The sequence below is a fragment of the Rhizopus delemar genome, genomic scaffold (genome assembly GCF_000149305.1).
Source record: "Rhizopus delemar RA 99-880 supercont3.12 genomic scaffold, whole genome shotgun sequence".
Classification (NCBI taxonomy): domain Eukaryota; kingdom Fungi; phylum Mucoromycota; class Mucoromycetes; order Mucorales; family Rhizopodaceae; genus Rhizopus; species Rhizopus delemar.
Genome location: NW_027137838.1, coordinates 1,044,234 through 1,060,018, shown reverse-complemented (window position 1 = coordinate 1,060,018; position 15,785 = coordinate 1,044,234). Strand labels below are relative to the sequence as shown.

General features: G+C 36.9%; 8 protein-coding genes across 8 annotated transcripts; 1 reads left to right on the top strand and 7 right to left on the bottom strand.

Annotated features, from left to right (window-relative positions):
* Window positions 1-296: 296 nt before the first annotated feature.
* Window positions 297-1,275, bottom strand: RO3G_13689 (uncharacterized protein; the record flags this gene model as incomplete). Its single annotated transcript, XM_067668273.1, has 5 exons — window positions 297-427; window positions 477-668; window positions 719-962; window positions 1,014-1,053; window positions 1,106-1,275. The coding sequence occupies 5 exons, from the start codon at window positions 1,273-1,275 to the stop codon at window positions 297-299; spliced, it is 777 nt and encodes a 258-aa protein (XP_067524374.1).
* A 2,932-nt stretch (window positions 1,276-4,207) lies between these two features.
* RO3G_13688 (uncharacterized protein) lies at window positions 4,208-4,627 on the bottom strand (the record flags this gene model as incomplete). Its single annotated transcript, XM_067668272.1, has 1 exon — window positions 4,208-4,627. The coding sequence occupies one exon, from the start codon at window positions 4,625-4,627 to the stop codon at window positions 4,208-4,210; it is 420 nt and encodes a 139-aa protein (XP_067524373.1).
* Window positions 4,628-5,186: 559 nt separating this feature from the next.
* On the bottom strand, window positions 5,187-6,664 carry RO3G_13687 (uncharacterized protein; the record flags this gene model as incomplete). Its single annotated transcript, XM_067668271.1, has 2 exons — window positions 5,187-6,296; window positions 6,392-6,664. 2 exons carry the CDS (start codon window positions 6,662-6,664, stop codon window positions 5,187-5,189), a joined length of 1,383 nt encoding a protein of 460 aa, XP_067524372.1.
* A 274-nt stretch (window positions 6,665-6,938) lies between these two features.
* On the bottom strand, window positions 6,939-7,652 carry RO3G_13686 (uncharacterized protein; the record flags this gene model as incomplete). Its single annotated transcript, XM_067668270.1, has 2 exons — window positions 6,939-7,446; window positions 7,546-7,652. 2 exons carry the CDS (start codon window positions 7,650-7,652, stop codon window positions 6,939-6,941), a joined length of 615 nt encoding a protein of 204 aa, XP_067524371.1.
* Window positions 7,653-7,733: 81 nt separating this feature from the next.
* Window positions 7,734-7,889, bottom strand: RO3G_13685 (uncharacterized protein; the record flags this gene model as incomplete). The annotated part of the gene is made up of 1 exon (XM_067668269.1): window positions 7,734-7,889. One exon carries the CDS (start codon window positions 7,887-7,889, stop codon window positions 7,734-7,736), a length of 156 nt encoding a protein of 51 aa, XP_067524370.1.
* Window positions 7,890-8,253: 364 nt separating this feature from the next.
* On the bottom strand, window positions 8,254-9,601 carry RO3G_13684 (uncharacterized protein; the record flags this gene model as incomplete). Its single annotated transcript, XM_067668268.1, has 3 exons — window positions 8,254-8,678; window positions 8,967-9,213; window positions 9,347-9,601. The coding sequence occupies 3 exons, from the start codon at window positions 9,599-9,601 to the stop codon at window positions 8,254-8,256; spliced, it is 927 nt and encodes a 308-aa protein (XP_067524369.1).
* Window positions 9,602-10,979: 1,378 nt separating this feature from the next.
* Window positions 10,980-11,287, bottom strand: RO3G_13683 (uncharacterized protein; the record flags this gene model as incomplete). Its single annotated transcript, XM_067668267.1, has 2 exons — window positions 10,980-11,112; window positions 11,181-11,287. The coding sequence occupies 2 exons, from the start codon at window positions 11,285-11,287 to the stop codon at window positions 10,980-10,982; spliced, it is 240 nt and encodes a 79-aa protein (XP_067524368.1).
* A 2,021-nt stretch (window positions 11,288-13,308) lies between these two features.
* Window positions 13,309-13,618, top strand: RO3G_13682 (uncharacterized protein; the record flags this gene model as incomplete). The annotated part of the gene is made up of 2 exons (XM_067668266.1): window positions 13,309-13,322; window positions 13,468-13,618. The coding sequence occupies 2 exons, from the start codon at window positions 13,309-13,311 to the stop codon at window positions 13,616-13,618; spliced, it is 165 nt and encodes a 54-aa protein (XP_067524367.1).
* Window positions 13,619-15,785: the final 2,167 nt, after the last annotated feature.

The following is a 15,785-nucleotide window of genomic DNA, read 5'->3' as shown; positions in this document are numbered from 1 at the left end:
GGTCCTGTTCCAATCGGTACGACCTGAGTAGGGTTAATTTGTCTGTGAGATTTGTAATAGTGGCCCTTGATGTGGTCCATGTTCACTGTGTCTTTCACTAAATAGGATATGAGTATGGCATGCGTAGATGCAGGCATTATGGTTACCTCCTGGCTTTTGATAGATACGACGGGCCCATTCCAAAATGTTGGGATAATCGTGTCCAATGGATTTCAAGTTACACTTGAAATGGCCGTGGTAAACAGGGTCAAATCTTGAAAAGAGTCAATCGACAAGACCGGTCATGATCAATAAGCTTACCTGACGATGGTCGTAAACAAACGAATGTCTGCTTCGGTAAAAGTATCTTGAACCAAGTATTTGTGGCCATCAAGTATCTTTTCAATTCTATCCAATGACTTGAATACATTATATACGTTGTTTTCGTCTAAAAAGATAAATGTGAGCATGCTTTCATCATGGCGCTTTTGACTTACATGCTTGTTGAGTCGTTGCAAAACCCGATTTGTAAACACCGTTGTTCACTGTGTCATAAATCCATTCGTTGGTTTCATCGATTTCCTTTTGAAGTGATTCGGGATAATAGTTCAATTCGGCTTGTTCTTTACTCAAGAACGCGTTGAATGCAGTGTTAAACATACGGATGATTTCAGAACTCTCGTTGTTGACTACAGTTACGGTTATTAGCTACCCTCATCACACCGACCTCTCTACCTACCAATGGTCTGAAGCTTTTTATCCCAAAGAACAGGCACAGTAAAACGACCTTCATAGTTGGGATTGACCTTGAAATAAAGATCACGAATATAAGAAGACTCGTTGATCGTGTCAGGAATAGCGCCAGGACATTCTTGCTCGGTCGAAAACTTCCATCCTTTGTCAAGCATCAAATAGTCCACCACAGACATGCCGATTATTTTATCCAAGCCTTTCAATTGACGAACGATCGCTGTACGATGAGCCTAAAGAGGGATGAGCATGAAAAAGAAGGGAAAGTTCTTGGTTCTGCTTACCCAAGGACAAGCCCAAGAGATATAAAGATGATAACGATCACTGTGTACTCGAATGTTAATAAAAAGAAAGAAAGGATCATCCGATCGCTTACGGTTCAGCAGCAAATTTCGCATTCGCATCCGCTTCAATACAATCACGAAAGACAGACTGTTGACGTCTGAATTCGCCATCTTTGCTAGCCCAGTTGAGAATAGAAGTCGTCATGAATCGTTTCAAAGGTTGTTTAGGTAAATTCAAATAAACTTTATGAATTAAAAACATCCAAAAAGGAAAAAGAACAAAAAAAGACACGTATTTTATATGCATTTGACAAAAGCAAAAAGATTATTCATGACTGACAAATCAATACACAGCCTCAAAGTCACTTTATGCGCTGAGTTTTATGTCTGTGGGAGTCCATAATAATCATTATTAATGCCTGCTTGTCACCCACAGAAAACTCCGAAATTGGACTGCTTTTAAAAGAAGACTTGTTTCAGCCATGTGGCACGTGTCTAAAGAAGTCTGAGTGCTTTGAACACCCTATGAAAATAGGTCGTCATCAAAGATATAACAATGACAGACGAGTGGGTGTATCAAGCCCAAATGAGCTTAAATAGCGTTAGATGAACTATATGTTCTAAACATGATATCATTCGATGTTTATCATGACTTTAGGTGCTAGTTACAATTTATCTTCTTTTTTTAGGCCCAAGTGAGCGCGTGCTGTCTTCAATACACCTTAGCTGTTCAAGACATATTAGAAAGGAGTGTAAAGGGGATTAAAAAAAAAGAGTAAGGAGGGAAAGACGTGTGATGGTCATCAGCGTGGGTTCTGGGGCAACCAATGAAAAGTTGTTTTCGTAGAAATAATAAAGGTGAAGGGAAGCAATTTTAGAAAGTAATCGAGTTCAAGAAGAACAACAGATAGGATAGGCCAGCGGAGAGACCAAGAGGAGACAAGCTGAAAGGAGCGTGGTTTGCGAGTAGGCCGTAAAGTTAAAAGGAATAACAAGGGATCCTCCATAATAGTCGGTATTCGAAACTTTCGATGCATATTCAGAGATTGAATGGCATGTTTTTTTTTTTTTTTTTTTTTTTTTTTTTTTTTTTTTTTTTTTGAGAGCGCAGTCAGGTCCTTGGAACAAGACTTTTTGGTTGGCCACCAGGTAACAAATTTTAGCTTCTTTAAAATATCAGGACTGCAACAAATTTGAGCATATGTGCAGTACTGGGCAAATGTTTTGAAAGTGCTTGCATGGTGAGCACATTGAATATTTTAGTTTACCACACTCGTCGTTTGATAAAGTCAAAAAGTCTTGTTAGAGCAACCTCAACGGTTTGTATAAATCAGATAAGGCTGTCAATTGAAATAAAAAAGTAATCCCCAGGCGTTTGTTTAAACAAATAGCAGACATTAAAAGATTTCTCTTTTTGAACATACGAAAATCAAAGTGTGATTTGGGCGCTATCGTATTATTTGATGTTACTAAAACACACAACTTGTTCTGTTGGCGTAGGCAGTAAAATCTCAAAAACGTCATACTAATTATACAATCAATTTATTATTTCAGGTTATACCGTGACACAGATTAAACACCGCTCCAGTTCCTAAAGGGTCTAATAGGACAAAACAATAAAAGCGTTTCATGTACAGCAGTAAGAGATAGCCTAGAGTGTTACCTGTTAATATCATGTTTCAAAAACTATCGGTTCAAGTAATGGCTGTATTGGCTAAAGGACCAAGTGCTGCAGGCTCACCTTGTACCAAACAAAATGACTTTATCCTGACGGCATATGGCTCACGTTTTGCTGGATTCCTTTAAACCGATCAAGCACCATTCAAGTTCCTAAAGGATCTAATAGGAATCTCTTTAAACAACCATATATTGTAGCATCTACAATTTTTTAACAACTTAAAAGACTTTCTGGAAGATTTCTTTGTTACTCTCCTTTCTTTTTAGTAGTTGCTTTATTTGGTTCAGATGCTTCACCAAAAGGTAAGCCTTCTGATAATGACACGTTGGTTACTTTTTCCTTTACCGTTTTTGCTTTACTGTGTTCACATATGAAGTATCGCGTCTCCTTTGACAATAAACAAGATTTTAATGCCTCTTCGGACATATGGAAAACAGCAGTAGCATTTATCTTATCAACATGAGTCTGACTTTTGATCCAATGGGCATGATGAATAGCAACATTGATAAACCAAGCGTCAAATTATATTTTGTCTACAAACTAGGATACTGGTCACAGGTTTATTAGCATACTCAAGAGTGCTTCTTTGAACAAAAAGGTATTGAGAAATATTAATAAATGAAGTGGACAATATTTTATATATTGTTGTCAGTAAAATTCTGTCTCTACGGATAAGATAATTGATAAATCTAAAAATCATGACTGCTGCAATATATGGTTGTTTAAGAAATTCCTTCTAAAAGCGCTCCTGAACGTCTTGCTACTGGTTTAACATGCTGTATCAGGCATTGCTGTAAGTTTTATTGATCTAACTATTTAAACGCTTTCAACATCAAATATATCACATCATAACACTCCAGCCGGTTGGGCTACTAAAAAGGATGTCAATGTTAAAACCAGTAGCAACTTTCACAAAGGTTACAGCCACCTTGTCTGATAGTTTCAATTAGCGGGAATCCATTTCATACTCACGTGGAAAATTCCGAAGACGATTTGTTCTCAAGTTTAATATAATGAAGTGATTGATATTTTGTTTTTACAAGAAGCATAAGGCTCAAGTTTATTAAAATGACGATTAATCAAATCATATTATTGTTTTTGATTTTTATATTATGCAGTTGTTTTTTTCTTTTTTTTTTTTTTTTTTTTTTTTTTTTTTTTTTTTTTTGTTTTTGGTTTTGATTTTGAAGTAGAAAATGAAAATTGGAAGAGACGTAAGTAGAAATGGTGTAACCCACGAATGAGGATAGGGTTAAATATGAGGCAGAGGTACTAGAGAACAACCAGAGAGCAGTAGATTTTCTTTATGAGACGTTGTAATCATCGAGGAAACGGATTTAGAGACCAATTCGGGATGAAAAGGAACAGAATCAAAAACGAAGGCCTAATGAGCTCACCAGATGCCCATGATAGTGTGATCGATTATGGTGGAAGGTGGATACTAAAAAGAGGAAGAATCTTTTGGAGGAAAATTGAGACAAAATAACGAAATTTTTAACTCGATCTACATTGAATTCTATTGGACTTGTAAAGCGAGACCATGAAGTACGCCGTACGCCGGTTTAACAAGGCACTGGTAAAGGAAATGTTGAAGTGTATCTTCGTTCGCACTACAGATAGGACAACAAGCATCTGGAAATGCTGCTGACATAATACGATGCAGAAGCGAAGGATAGGGTAGCTTTTCATGAATCAAGCGAAACCAAACGCTACGACAGTGGTGGGACAATGGAAATTTCCAAAAGTAAGACCATTGTGAGGGAGTTAAACGAGGAGCAGAGACTTGAGGTAAAGCACAAGCGCGGCGGTAGGATTTGGTAGTTAATAAAATTGTTGAAGCATCAGTTATTAAATTGAGAGCTTGCAGGAAAGGGGAGGCATCAATATCATTATGTAAAACTGGTAGAAAAGGATAAGGACCTTTAGCAGCATACATTGGTGGAATGCAAGAGCGCACAAAGAAAGACGCTAGACGGACTTGACCTTGGCAAACCATTCGCAGAAACCGTTTGGTGAGCGTTGGATGGATATCTATATCAGCAGCTAATTTTGGCTTTAGACGTCGAGAGTCAGGATCAAATGTGTAGGCAGCGGAACACGGCAATCTTGTCTGAGACTTGGAGAGTGTTTGGATACAATCAGGATGTATGCTGGCGGAAATTGATAACTGGAAACTCGTTTCATGATTGATGACAGTGTCCGAGAAATCCTTTGGAAGTAAATTCATGCAGCGAAAGAGCAAAGAAAAGACACCATCATGTATGCATAATACGGGTGGCCTTAAGTCGACCAAGAGGAAGCATAGTCTTAAGTTAAATTTGGAAACATCAAAGGAATAAACCGTGCGAGGTCATTTCACCCACTGATCCAAATGAAAAGCAGATACTGAATCAACGAAGGCAAAAATATGGATCGAGAGAGAGCAATAGAAGAGTCATCATCAAAAGAGATATTGAGTGGGGACAGAGAGAGAGTGACGGAAGCATCCATTGCAATTATAAGGCATTTTGTTGAATAACAGGATCCAAAACTCCTAAACCTCCCAGAGTTCGCGGTAAACACAAAGTAGCCATACTTATGAGAGGAAGCATACCTCTCGTCAGGAAAGCACCTATGACGGATGACGCTTTTTCCAAGGAAGCTCGAGGAGCAGAGGTAACCCGCAAAGCATGCCATAATTTAGACAGAATGAGAGAGTTGACAATAGTTACTCTGCCCCTTACCGAGAGAGACCTATGAGAATGTAAAACACAAGCTGTATTAATCTTGCGTAGAAGACCAGCCAAGTAAGAGTCAAGTTGAGCTGTGGAGGTGTAGAGAAGGTATCCCAAATAAATAACAGGATTCGCTGAGTGACAATCGTGCCAGCGGGAGATACGATTGGATAACAGAGGACCATGCCAGATGGATAAAAGAGTGATCTGAGATCCAGATAAGGACAGAGCTTCCGTATTTTGAAAGTTAAATTTAGCGTTAGAAGCTTGAGAGTATGTGTTCAGATGGGTTTGTAGCTTAGTCAAGTCGGAAGGATCCTTAAGCAAACAGAGTACATCATCAGCATAAGCCAGTAGCTTGATTGGTTGCAGGTGATCGCCAGAAATGCATGACGGAGGAGCGCGAGGTGTGGAAAAACCGTTGTACAATGGCTCATTAAGGATCTTGCGAAGAAGTGGTTCGAATGCAAGGTTAAAAAACATGAGAGAAAGAGGATCTCCTTGACGTAAACCCCATCGCTGATGAACAGGATTGGATAAGAAACCATTTATGTTGAGACGCAATTGAGCGCCAAAAAATAGACCAAGAACACTTTGAACAAAAGAAGGAGGGAAACCAAAATGAGTAAGAGCCTTTTGTAAATAATCAGGATGGGCCTGATCATATGCTTTTTCCTGATTTAATAGGAGACCAAATGCCTTCGAATTTGTAAATTTTGCATAATCCATCACAAGCTTCATTAACATAGCATTATCTGCAATAAATCGATCACGGAGGAAACCTGATTGATACAGTGTAGTAAGGTCGTCAACGCATGAGATAATCCTTGCACTAAGAATACGAGTGAAAACCTTAGCATCTGTATTTATCAGTGAGATGGGACGCCAGTTCTTTAGATCAGAAAGTGAACCTTCTTTAGGAATGAGGGAATAGTTTCTAACCAAGATGGTGGAAAGATTCCGTGCGAAAGGGCGTCATTGTATACAGCCAGTGTAATATCACGACACTCAGGATGGGTTATAATCAAGCAGAGCAATTCATATGGCAGACCATCAGTATCAGGGCTACTGCGGCTGGGGCAACGTGAGACGCCTTCAAGGATATCATCAAAGTCAATGGGGCTTGACAAGGGGTTTTGGCCGATGGATGACAACCGAAGCGAGGAAGGCAAGTCAGAAAGAAGTGACTCGATAGCATCATGATCGACTGGATCAGGGGAATGCAGAGCCGCATAGAAAGTAGATGCAGCGTCAAGCATGTCAGCTCTGGAGGAGCAGAGAACTTTAGTGACAGGGGTGAATCAGAGAAGGAATCATTTGTAAAGAGGCACTTGTAGCAATTGTGCGTTTTAAATAACCCGCCGATAACTCACCTAACTCGTGCCAACGTATTCCTGATCGAAGAGCAAGAATTTCGACGTGATATTGTTGGATATCAGCAAGTTGTCGTTCCACAACATTGACCAACGGTTGCAATTCTGGCACTTGTTCAGGAAATAAGATCTTCTTCTTTCTTAGATTGTCCAATTTCTTTTATAGTAACGTTTCCTCCTGTTTGTAGGATGATGCTTGCTTTCTGGAAAAGGGTTGAGCGACCTTTTTAGTTGTAGCTTTCAATGCTTCCCATTTGTAACTAGCACTGAGTCCGTCAATAAATGAGGGCACAGTGTTGGACAATGCATTTTTTAAAGCAGCACAGAAGTCTTTGTTGCTAGCCAAGAGTGGATTGGCACGCCAAAGTCCCTTACCTATGGAGGGATGATCCATAGCATCAGTCGGAGGTGGGTTGTACTCTAGTTGAATAGACACCATAAACTGGTCAGTCCAAACTGGTTGGATGAAAGTGACATTGGCAGTGCGAGGTACAGAAGGTAGGTCTTTAGACAGAAAGATAAAATCAATACAAGAAGATTGCACACCGCGACAAAAGGTGGGCTGAGCTGCCTGGTCAGGAGGAGTCACGCCATCAACGAAATAATCTTCAATATATTGTAGCCACTGTTTCGGGGCTTGACGGAGGTGATGGGATGATAAGTGTTGGCTGTAGATATAGTAAAAGTCTCCCATTAGGATATGGTTAACGGGTGTAGATGGTAGTAGAGCTGAAGGATAATTCAGTAGATCAGAGAGAAAACTATACCTTTCCTTGCGAGAAGCAGGAGCATACAAAACAGAAACAGTAACTGGTGAAAATAGATGAGATTTGTGCGAAATGGTCGTAGTAATGATATGGCCACACAAGCTCATAGTTGTATTCGAAAAAGTGATATGTGGCGAGAAACTGATCAGTCCGCAGTGATGGGACCAAAGGCTCTCCGAAGCTTGAAATTAGTTATGAAAGATGTCTTGAATGGAAGTATTTGAAGCATGAGTTTCTTGAAGAGCTAAAATGTCAAGAGAGTGAGTACGAATGTAACGAAAAAAATGGTTACGAGTCGAGGAATCTGCAGTTTTGCGAAGACCACGACAATTGAGAGTAGCCATTTTGAGAGATAGAATGGATGATATATCATATGAGTGTGAATGAGTATTGAGTAATGCGTTGTTGGGTATATTGGAGGAGACCGAAATGGGTTCCCCAGCGGTATAATTATGATTACTATGGGATATAATCGTAATAATGCCATTACTGCAAGTTGGTACAGCCGGGGCCGTGTTGAGAAGACAGTTCAGTCGACTCAATTGGGGCATCGCAACTGGGATTAACGGTTTCGAGATCATCTTCTCGCATTGGCTCAAATTGGTCCTCTACTTCAACCAGTTGAACAGATGTAGTAGCTGGCTGAGTCTGTCTACGTGGATTCTTGAGGCAATCATTATGGTTCGTACGTAAATGTCCAATGAGACCTCAGTAATGGCAGACTTTAGTAACAATGTCGAGAGGCGTACGGGGAGGAGCGTTGGTAGGAGTGACATCGGTAGCAGGTAATTCTGCGGACTTAGAAGCAGTTTGAGACCACGTGCTCCTAATGGGAGGAGTCCTAGAAGTCTTAGGATCTGAGGAAGGAGCGTCCGGAGAATTAGACACTAAGTCCAAAGCTGATTCGCTTGCCAAAAAATTTTCCTCAGGTGTTGTCTTATCAACAGAAGCGCGGGGTGGTGCGAGAGTTTCTTGAAGTATAACAGGAGGAGGACTGATCGGAACAGAATTAGGTGTCTTCCTGGCCTTCTTATTGGGAACATCTGAGGACAGTGCGGCATTCTTACGAGGACAGGATCGAGATTTATGACTGTGAGCATTACAGTTATAGCAAACAATGGCAGAGAGCTTAACTGGACAATCAACAAGTGCATGGTCTTCGCTATGACAGTAGCGACATTAGGGCGCCATTGAGGCGAAAGTAGCATAGACTAATATCTTATCAAGGGTGGTGTCCAGGTCGATGTCAGAAGATTCGTTGTTATTGACACTTGGATAAATCCAATCTAGTTTATGAGGCGGAAGAGGGCGAACGCCAGCCGCACCTGGGGCATCGGTGGATTGAGAGGAAGGTCTGGAAGGACGTTCTAAAATAGCATATCCTCTGCTCTAGAAGGAACCTGCTGATCTACTAATAATACAACTACCGAGAACGATACTGTAAGGCGCCAAGTTGGTAATCATATCAGCATGAAGTTGATCTAAGTCACCATCCTTGCGACCGTATTCATGAGGAAGGTTAGAAAAGGAATTCTGCAAACTATCCGCATCAGGTGAAAGGGGGGATAACCGATAAGCTGAGTGGAGAGAGAGGGGATCGCAATACCTGTAGAGCAAATTATCTGACGCATGGTAGGCGAGAGCAAAACTTCGGCAAAGATCTTTTGTCTAAAGTGTTTGACTTTATCCTCAAAGCTCAAAAGATGCTCATTTTCATTGCATGCTTTCTTGAGGTCCTGAAAGAATTGCTCTTTATTCTGCACTGAAGTAACATCCAAAAAGGTAGCCCCTCCAACTGTACCTTTAAGAATTGGACGATCAATTCTGAGGCAGAGGACTTAATTGATGATGGCGGTGAAGGATGAGATGTCGAAACATCAGAAAACACAGAAGTAGGAGGTGGAACAGATTGTGAGTTAGACTGCGCACCATAACTAGAGATTCTAGTTGAGCCTACCAGTAGTTGCGTCCATAAGCGTTTTGTTTGTAGAAAATTGGAGTTGGCGCTGTCAGTTGCCTTATTAGGCACTAAATTTATTTTAGCGGAAAGAGTCATGAAGTGATTGATATTAACCACTCTGTGATGCTTTCAAACATTGACAATTGTAGCAGGTAGAGAGGGATGATTCCATTAGAGAGCTTCGAACTCTATCTATCCAGTAAAAAGAGGCAGAGAGTGTGCTATGTTTGATACAACACTCATTAAATACTTGCCAAAAAAAAAAAAAACGTTACAAATTTGCTTAGAATAAGCCGCTCTTGAATTCTTTTTTTGTTCAGTTTCTTTTGTTGTGACAGATAATTTTTACAAAGGTTATTAAAATAAACTTTTGGGCCGCGTTTTTCAGCAATAAACAACAGGGTAGTTTTTTTTTTTTTTTTTTTTTTTTTTTTTTAAACGAAACAGACCCCACTGTATAAGATAATTTCTTTAAATAAATATTGCTATCGTCAATGTTACTTTTCAGATAGCAATAAGTCAATATAATTGAAAACAATCATTTCTACGTTTTCTTCTCCCACGATTGAATTTTACACCATAATCGGAAATCATTTACTACTTTCAAGGAAAAAGGTGAAAAACTTGAGGGAGATTCTTCTTTTTTTGATGAAACCAAAATGAGTATATCTTTAAAATGTCTCAGAAGAGTAAAAATTTAAGAAGTTTTTAGAATATGCAAAAGATGTATAACAGAGAAAAGGACTTTAATGGCATCAATAGTAGTTAGTATATATTGATAACTATTATTAATTTTGTTAACTTATAAGAATGAAAAAAAGGGGAAAAAAGAAGGGGGCCGGTATCAAAAATCAATGGATGATTTCAAGCTCTTTGGTGTATGACTATTGATAATTTCATCCAAATCAAGTTTGCTTTGGGATAACGAGTATTTACGCTTCTTTGTCTCCAATCTGTTAATGCATCTTTCATGATAGAGGTAATCAAGATGCTTCAAATCATCTAACCTCATTATGAAACCAGGTAATTCTCGCAGAGATAAAGGGATTTTAAATTTCATAATCTCAAATACGATGTTGGGGCCATATTCATGTTCAGCGCAACCATATACAGTTAATGAAGGTCCTGTGTGATATATACATTTGTAAGCATAGAGTAAAAAGGATATTAAGATTTATTTTACCTATAATTTGAAGGAGTAATATGCATTTAGCATTAGTTTCTTCTAAAGCATTCATTCCAAATAACGACAAGCGTAATAAATCCTCATGCAAGCATATGGAATTTTTCTTCTTGTATTCGGCCTTAACTTCTACAAAACCCGGGTAATTGATAATTCTTCTGTCATATACAAGCGCACAGCCGGCATCAGGTCGTTTGCTATAAGATTTCAAAGTTATTTTATTCAACCTATCAATTAGGCAAAGAATTAGTATCCTTAATGCTGAAGACAATTAAGCTTGTAATAGTTTGTTTACCACAAAAACAGATTGTTTCCCTCAGGTCGATGAAGTATTGGGCTGAGAATGGGGTCAATATAGCTAGTGATGAGTTCTTGTTCCTCAATATTGCAGTCGAGGATTTCTTTGTTAGGCAATTTGTTAATTCTAAAATCATAAAACAATTTTTAGAATCCTACAACATCACATTAGATATACTATATTATACTACGTACAAATTGATCAGGACATCGATCACTTTTCTGTCTTCCTTTCTAGCACTTTCATAAATTTTGAAAAGCATAATCTTTAACTCGTCTCTACTAGAATCAATATCATCCATCTAAAATAGAAGAACGAGAAAATATATGCATAAGTTAACATCATAATGTCTTTCTCACATTTATATTTATAGTACCCTAAATGCTTCAATAATTTCCATGAAAGTTTTTTGATCAACTTTTTCGTGGTTTTTATATTCGTCTAGCATTGCTTTATGTAAATCACTCATGTCTATTTCAGGATGTGATTGATCTTTCTTTAATAATATGATGTTGTTGAGAGATCTAACAATATAGTAATGTCAGTAGATGTAGTAGATGAAAGTAAGAGCTATTACTAACAGAATTTCATATAAGTGAGCGTTTACAAACAAACCCATTGAATTTGCCTGCGCAGATGATTTTTCTTGATACACTTTAAATTTTTTAAGACATTCAGGAGCGTTTTTACAAGACGAGACTGCACTTCTAAAACCCTTTGCATCATCTTTAATAGCATATATTAAGTTTTCTGGCTCAGATTGATTGCCTTCATCTTCAGAACAATTACTATTATCTTGAGGGTTTTCGTCTTCATCGTCGGGATGGATATCAGAACTTTTACAATCCAATACATTACTTTTACCATTTTCATTATTAATCGTTGTCTATATTTTAACAACAGTAGGAGTGTTAGTTTAAGCATAAGTTATGTACTAAATTTCTTCCTTCAACTATCATTTACATTTAGCTTATCCTTGATTATCTTTTCACTGTCTTTGACCAACGTGATGGAAATATTATTTCTTTCAATATTTATTATCCTTTGTACTTGTGAGGACGACCAGAGTGTCCCAAAGTCGAATTTTGTTGACGGACATCTCTTTCTGTTGGGATATTGGTTTTGGTATTCCTTCTTAAATTTTTTTACCAAGTTATTTTTCGCATCAGCCGCTTTTGAAAATTGATTTACGTACAATAGCCGCTCTATTTAAGGGTATTCGATTTAAGGGTATTTTCTATTTATGGGTGTGATTCTAAAGAACGGCATAGGTCCCCAGCATAAATACCACTATACCACTACTCTATTTAAGGGTGCAAACCAAATATTTTTACCACTAAATAGAAAAAATTTTTATAAGTGATAGTTTTTTGGAGCACTCTAACAATAAATTTTTTACCTTTGTAAAATAGGATCAAACTGTTTGCTCTTTTGAATTATTTAATTCAGCCAGTCTCATCCGAATTCGGCAATGTAATTTACGATCAAGATCATCCAAAGGAACTTCGTGCATGATAATAGTTTCATAGGCTTCTCTCAACCGATTTTTACACTCTACTATATCGACACACTGCTCATCTTGCTTTGTACTATCATTTTCTTCTGTTTCATCTATGTTGCCTTCTGTTGTTTCTTCATTATTAGTAGTGCTTGTTGTATAACATACTATCATCTCGCTTTCATCTGCTTCAAGGTTCAACTGGCTAACATCAGTAACTTTGTTGTCAAAGTTCCTGGGGAGATCTGGGAGCATTCCATTTATTGTTTCTGGTTTTACTTTAAGCCATTCATTAGCTAGAAAAACTATAGCCTGAGCTTGATCTATTTTGTAAACATTCGGATTATCCAACTTTTTACTGATATGCAGACATAAAGCACAGTCGTACTGCTGGGCTCGGAAGTGTGCCTTAAAGTTGTCAATAATTCCTGTGTATACAAAATATTAATGAGAAAACTGTAAAACAAAAAGACAGTTTATATAGCATTTTATCAAGAAATAATAGGTTACATACATCAAGAGCCTGTAACTTGCTAGTCATGTTTGCTAGTAGAAATATCAATTTAATATTGTTGAGCGGAATTCTTATTTTATGAACGGACGCATTATCCAAAAGAAGAGCAATTTTTCGATCCTGTCTTCCAAAGGCAACATTTAACTTTTTCACGTATGTTGTCATCCAAGCATTAGTAGAATAATGGTATTCAATCTCATGTTTTTTTTTTTTTTTTTTTTTTTTTTTTTTTTTTTTTTCAATTGCAGTCATGGATAACAAATTAGCTCTTGCTTTAAAACATTTGGGGCTCTTGTGTTGTCCGATAACAATGGGTTGCCCTTTGTAAGTTCCATCCGAGTTACAGAGCAATCCAACTGTCAGACAGGTTTTACTATTTTTAGACCATCAAGCAGCTCGGAACATATGGTTATTCTTAGTGCTTGCTGGTAATATAAGCCTGTTTCATCAAACTTCATGATATTTGCAGGATCACATGGCCCAAGAAGTTCTTCTATCTTCCTCAATTCGTTCTGAATGTTTTCAGAAGTAATGTCTACCGAGACACTTTTATCATGCATTGGCCTGCATTTTACTCCAATTCGCTTAAAAAGTTTGGTGAGCCATCTAGAAGAAAATGAAATTTCATTTTCAAGGATTCTATACTTTACTCAAGCAATACGTCTTACATATCGAAGGATTAAGTCTCAATTGTCTGGTAGATTGTTATTGTTCATGTCTGCAACAAACTTTACTAATTCATCATCAAGTAGAGGATAGCGTGTTGTTTTTAGACTTTTGCCATTATTGACAACATTATTATTACTATATAACATTTTAGCATTTTTGAGAATGTTTTATATAGTCTGTTGGGAAAGTGGTTGATAAATTGAATTTCTTCATAGCCTATTCACCTAATTCTGTTCGATTAAGCTGGCCAGTAGCATTTTGATCCAAAAGCTCAATTTTTTGAGAAAGAAAGGCGTACACGTTTATTATTAGACATTTTTTTATAGATAGAATTTATTGTATCATACATTAATTCTCATCATAATTATTTTGAGTCTACAACTCGTATATTATCCTTCCAGCAATTTTGACCAAGTCTTAAGCAAGTTTTGATTTGTTCTTACACAATTACCAAATCTATACCAACCGACAGTGCTTATATGGAAACATGTACAAACATGTCTATAATGTCGCTACAATACATATTGTGACTTCGTTTTTTAACAGCCACGAAATTCGATTTAAGGGTATTTTCTATTTAAGGGTGGATATTCCAAAAATTTTGGTCACCCTTAAATAGAGCGGCTACTGTATGTTTCAACCAGAGGATGATTCTGCACTATAAACTCTCGGAGTGTTCTTGGCCCTTTTGCAATTTCGAAATATTCTTTCAATGCTTCAAATAAAATACAAAGTGAGAATTCTGTGAAAAATAATATAGTTTTCAAAAGATTCTTACCTTTTGATATATTGGTCATGTGCTGGTGCAAAAAAAGGGATAAAAATTCTTCGTAAAATTATTTCTAAAGAAAAGTAAGTTGTAAGTTATACTAGAGGATTTTTAATAGAAGAAGTAAAAGTACAAAATACTGTAACAAAAGGAGTTTTTATGATGTCTAAGATCTATGGGTGTCTATCAATTTTTGGAGCCCCAATCAAATACCTCCTGATTGCATGCGAAAGAAAGAGCATGTGAAGTTGTATTTTCTTATTTGCATGATTTTCATATGAAGCACTAACTATTTATATTTCTTTTATTCACTTTCAAGTGTATACAAAACCAGAATAAAATTTGTCTTTGATCGTGTGTCTTTTCTTATCTTAGCTTCATAAATCTCACACAATGTACTTTAGGTGAAAGGAATAGTATTAATTAAAAAATGGAAAAGAAAAAGGGGTCAAATGTAACGTCCACTTCCGTGTGTAACCCTCATGGAATACCAATTCAGACAAATAAATAATAAAGCCAAAAGTAAAGTAGTATTCACTTTTTATAGTGTTTTTCATGTAAAAAATAAAATATATAAAAAAAGATAAATTAATAATAGATTTCAAGAGGGGGGAAACCATTAAATGCTAATTAGCTTTATCTATAAAAGACTTGCATAAAAAATTTGATTGTTTGTGTTACTCTTTTGAGGCTGATAAAAAATAACTATGATGTGTGTATGTAAATAAAGAATGAGTACAATTTAAGCAAAAGCACACGATACAAACATCAAGAAAAAGGGGAGAAAAAAAGAGAGAGATAGGAGTTTACTAACAATTGCCTCATCTTAAAATTAAAGCAACTTGATTTACTCTTTAATATTAAACAATTCATAATTATTGATTAATATAATTCAGTTCGTCGGTTAATGCTCAAATCTTGATTTCTTTTTTCACTATAGCTAAGAGCGCTATTAGGAATATAACGTACCATCTTAACCTATTCAAATTTACTGGCAACATTTTCCAATTCAATTTCCCTTTTAGGGAGCATACTTCATATTTCAAATATTCTCACTTTTCAAACAAGCCTTATTCTTGGTTGATGGCTTTATTTTAGTAAAAACGTAAAGAATAATACTTTATTGACAAACATACAGCATCATTCTTAATAATAGAGAGATTGGCGTATTTTGATTGGTTTCATTCAAACCGACAGTGAAATAGAAAAATGATCAATCTATAAATGATTTCTTTTTTTCACAGCTTGTGGTGATTGCTTGTATTTGATCAAAGCGTATTCCTAAGACTGTTATGTTTTCTACACTCATCTACATGATCATCAGCATAGAGTCCCTTATTAGTTTTCTG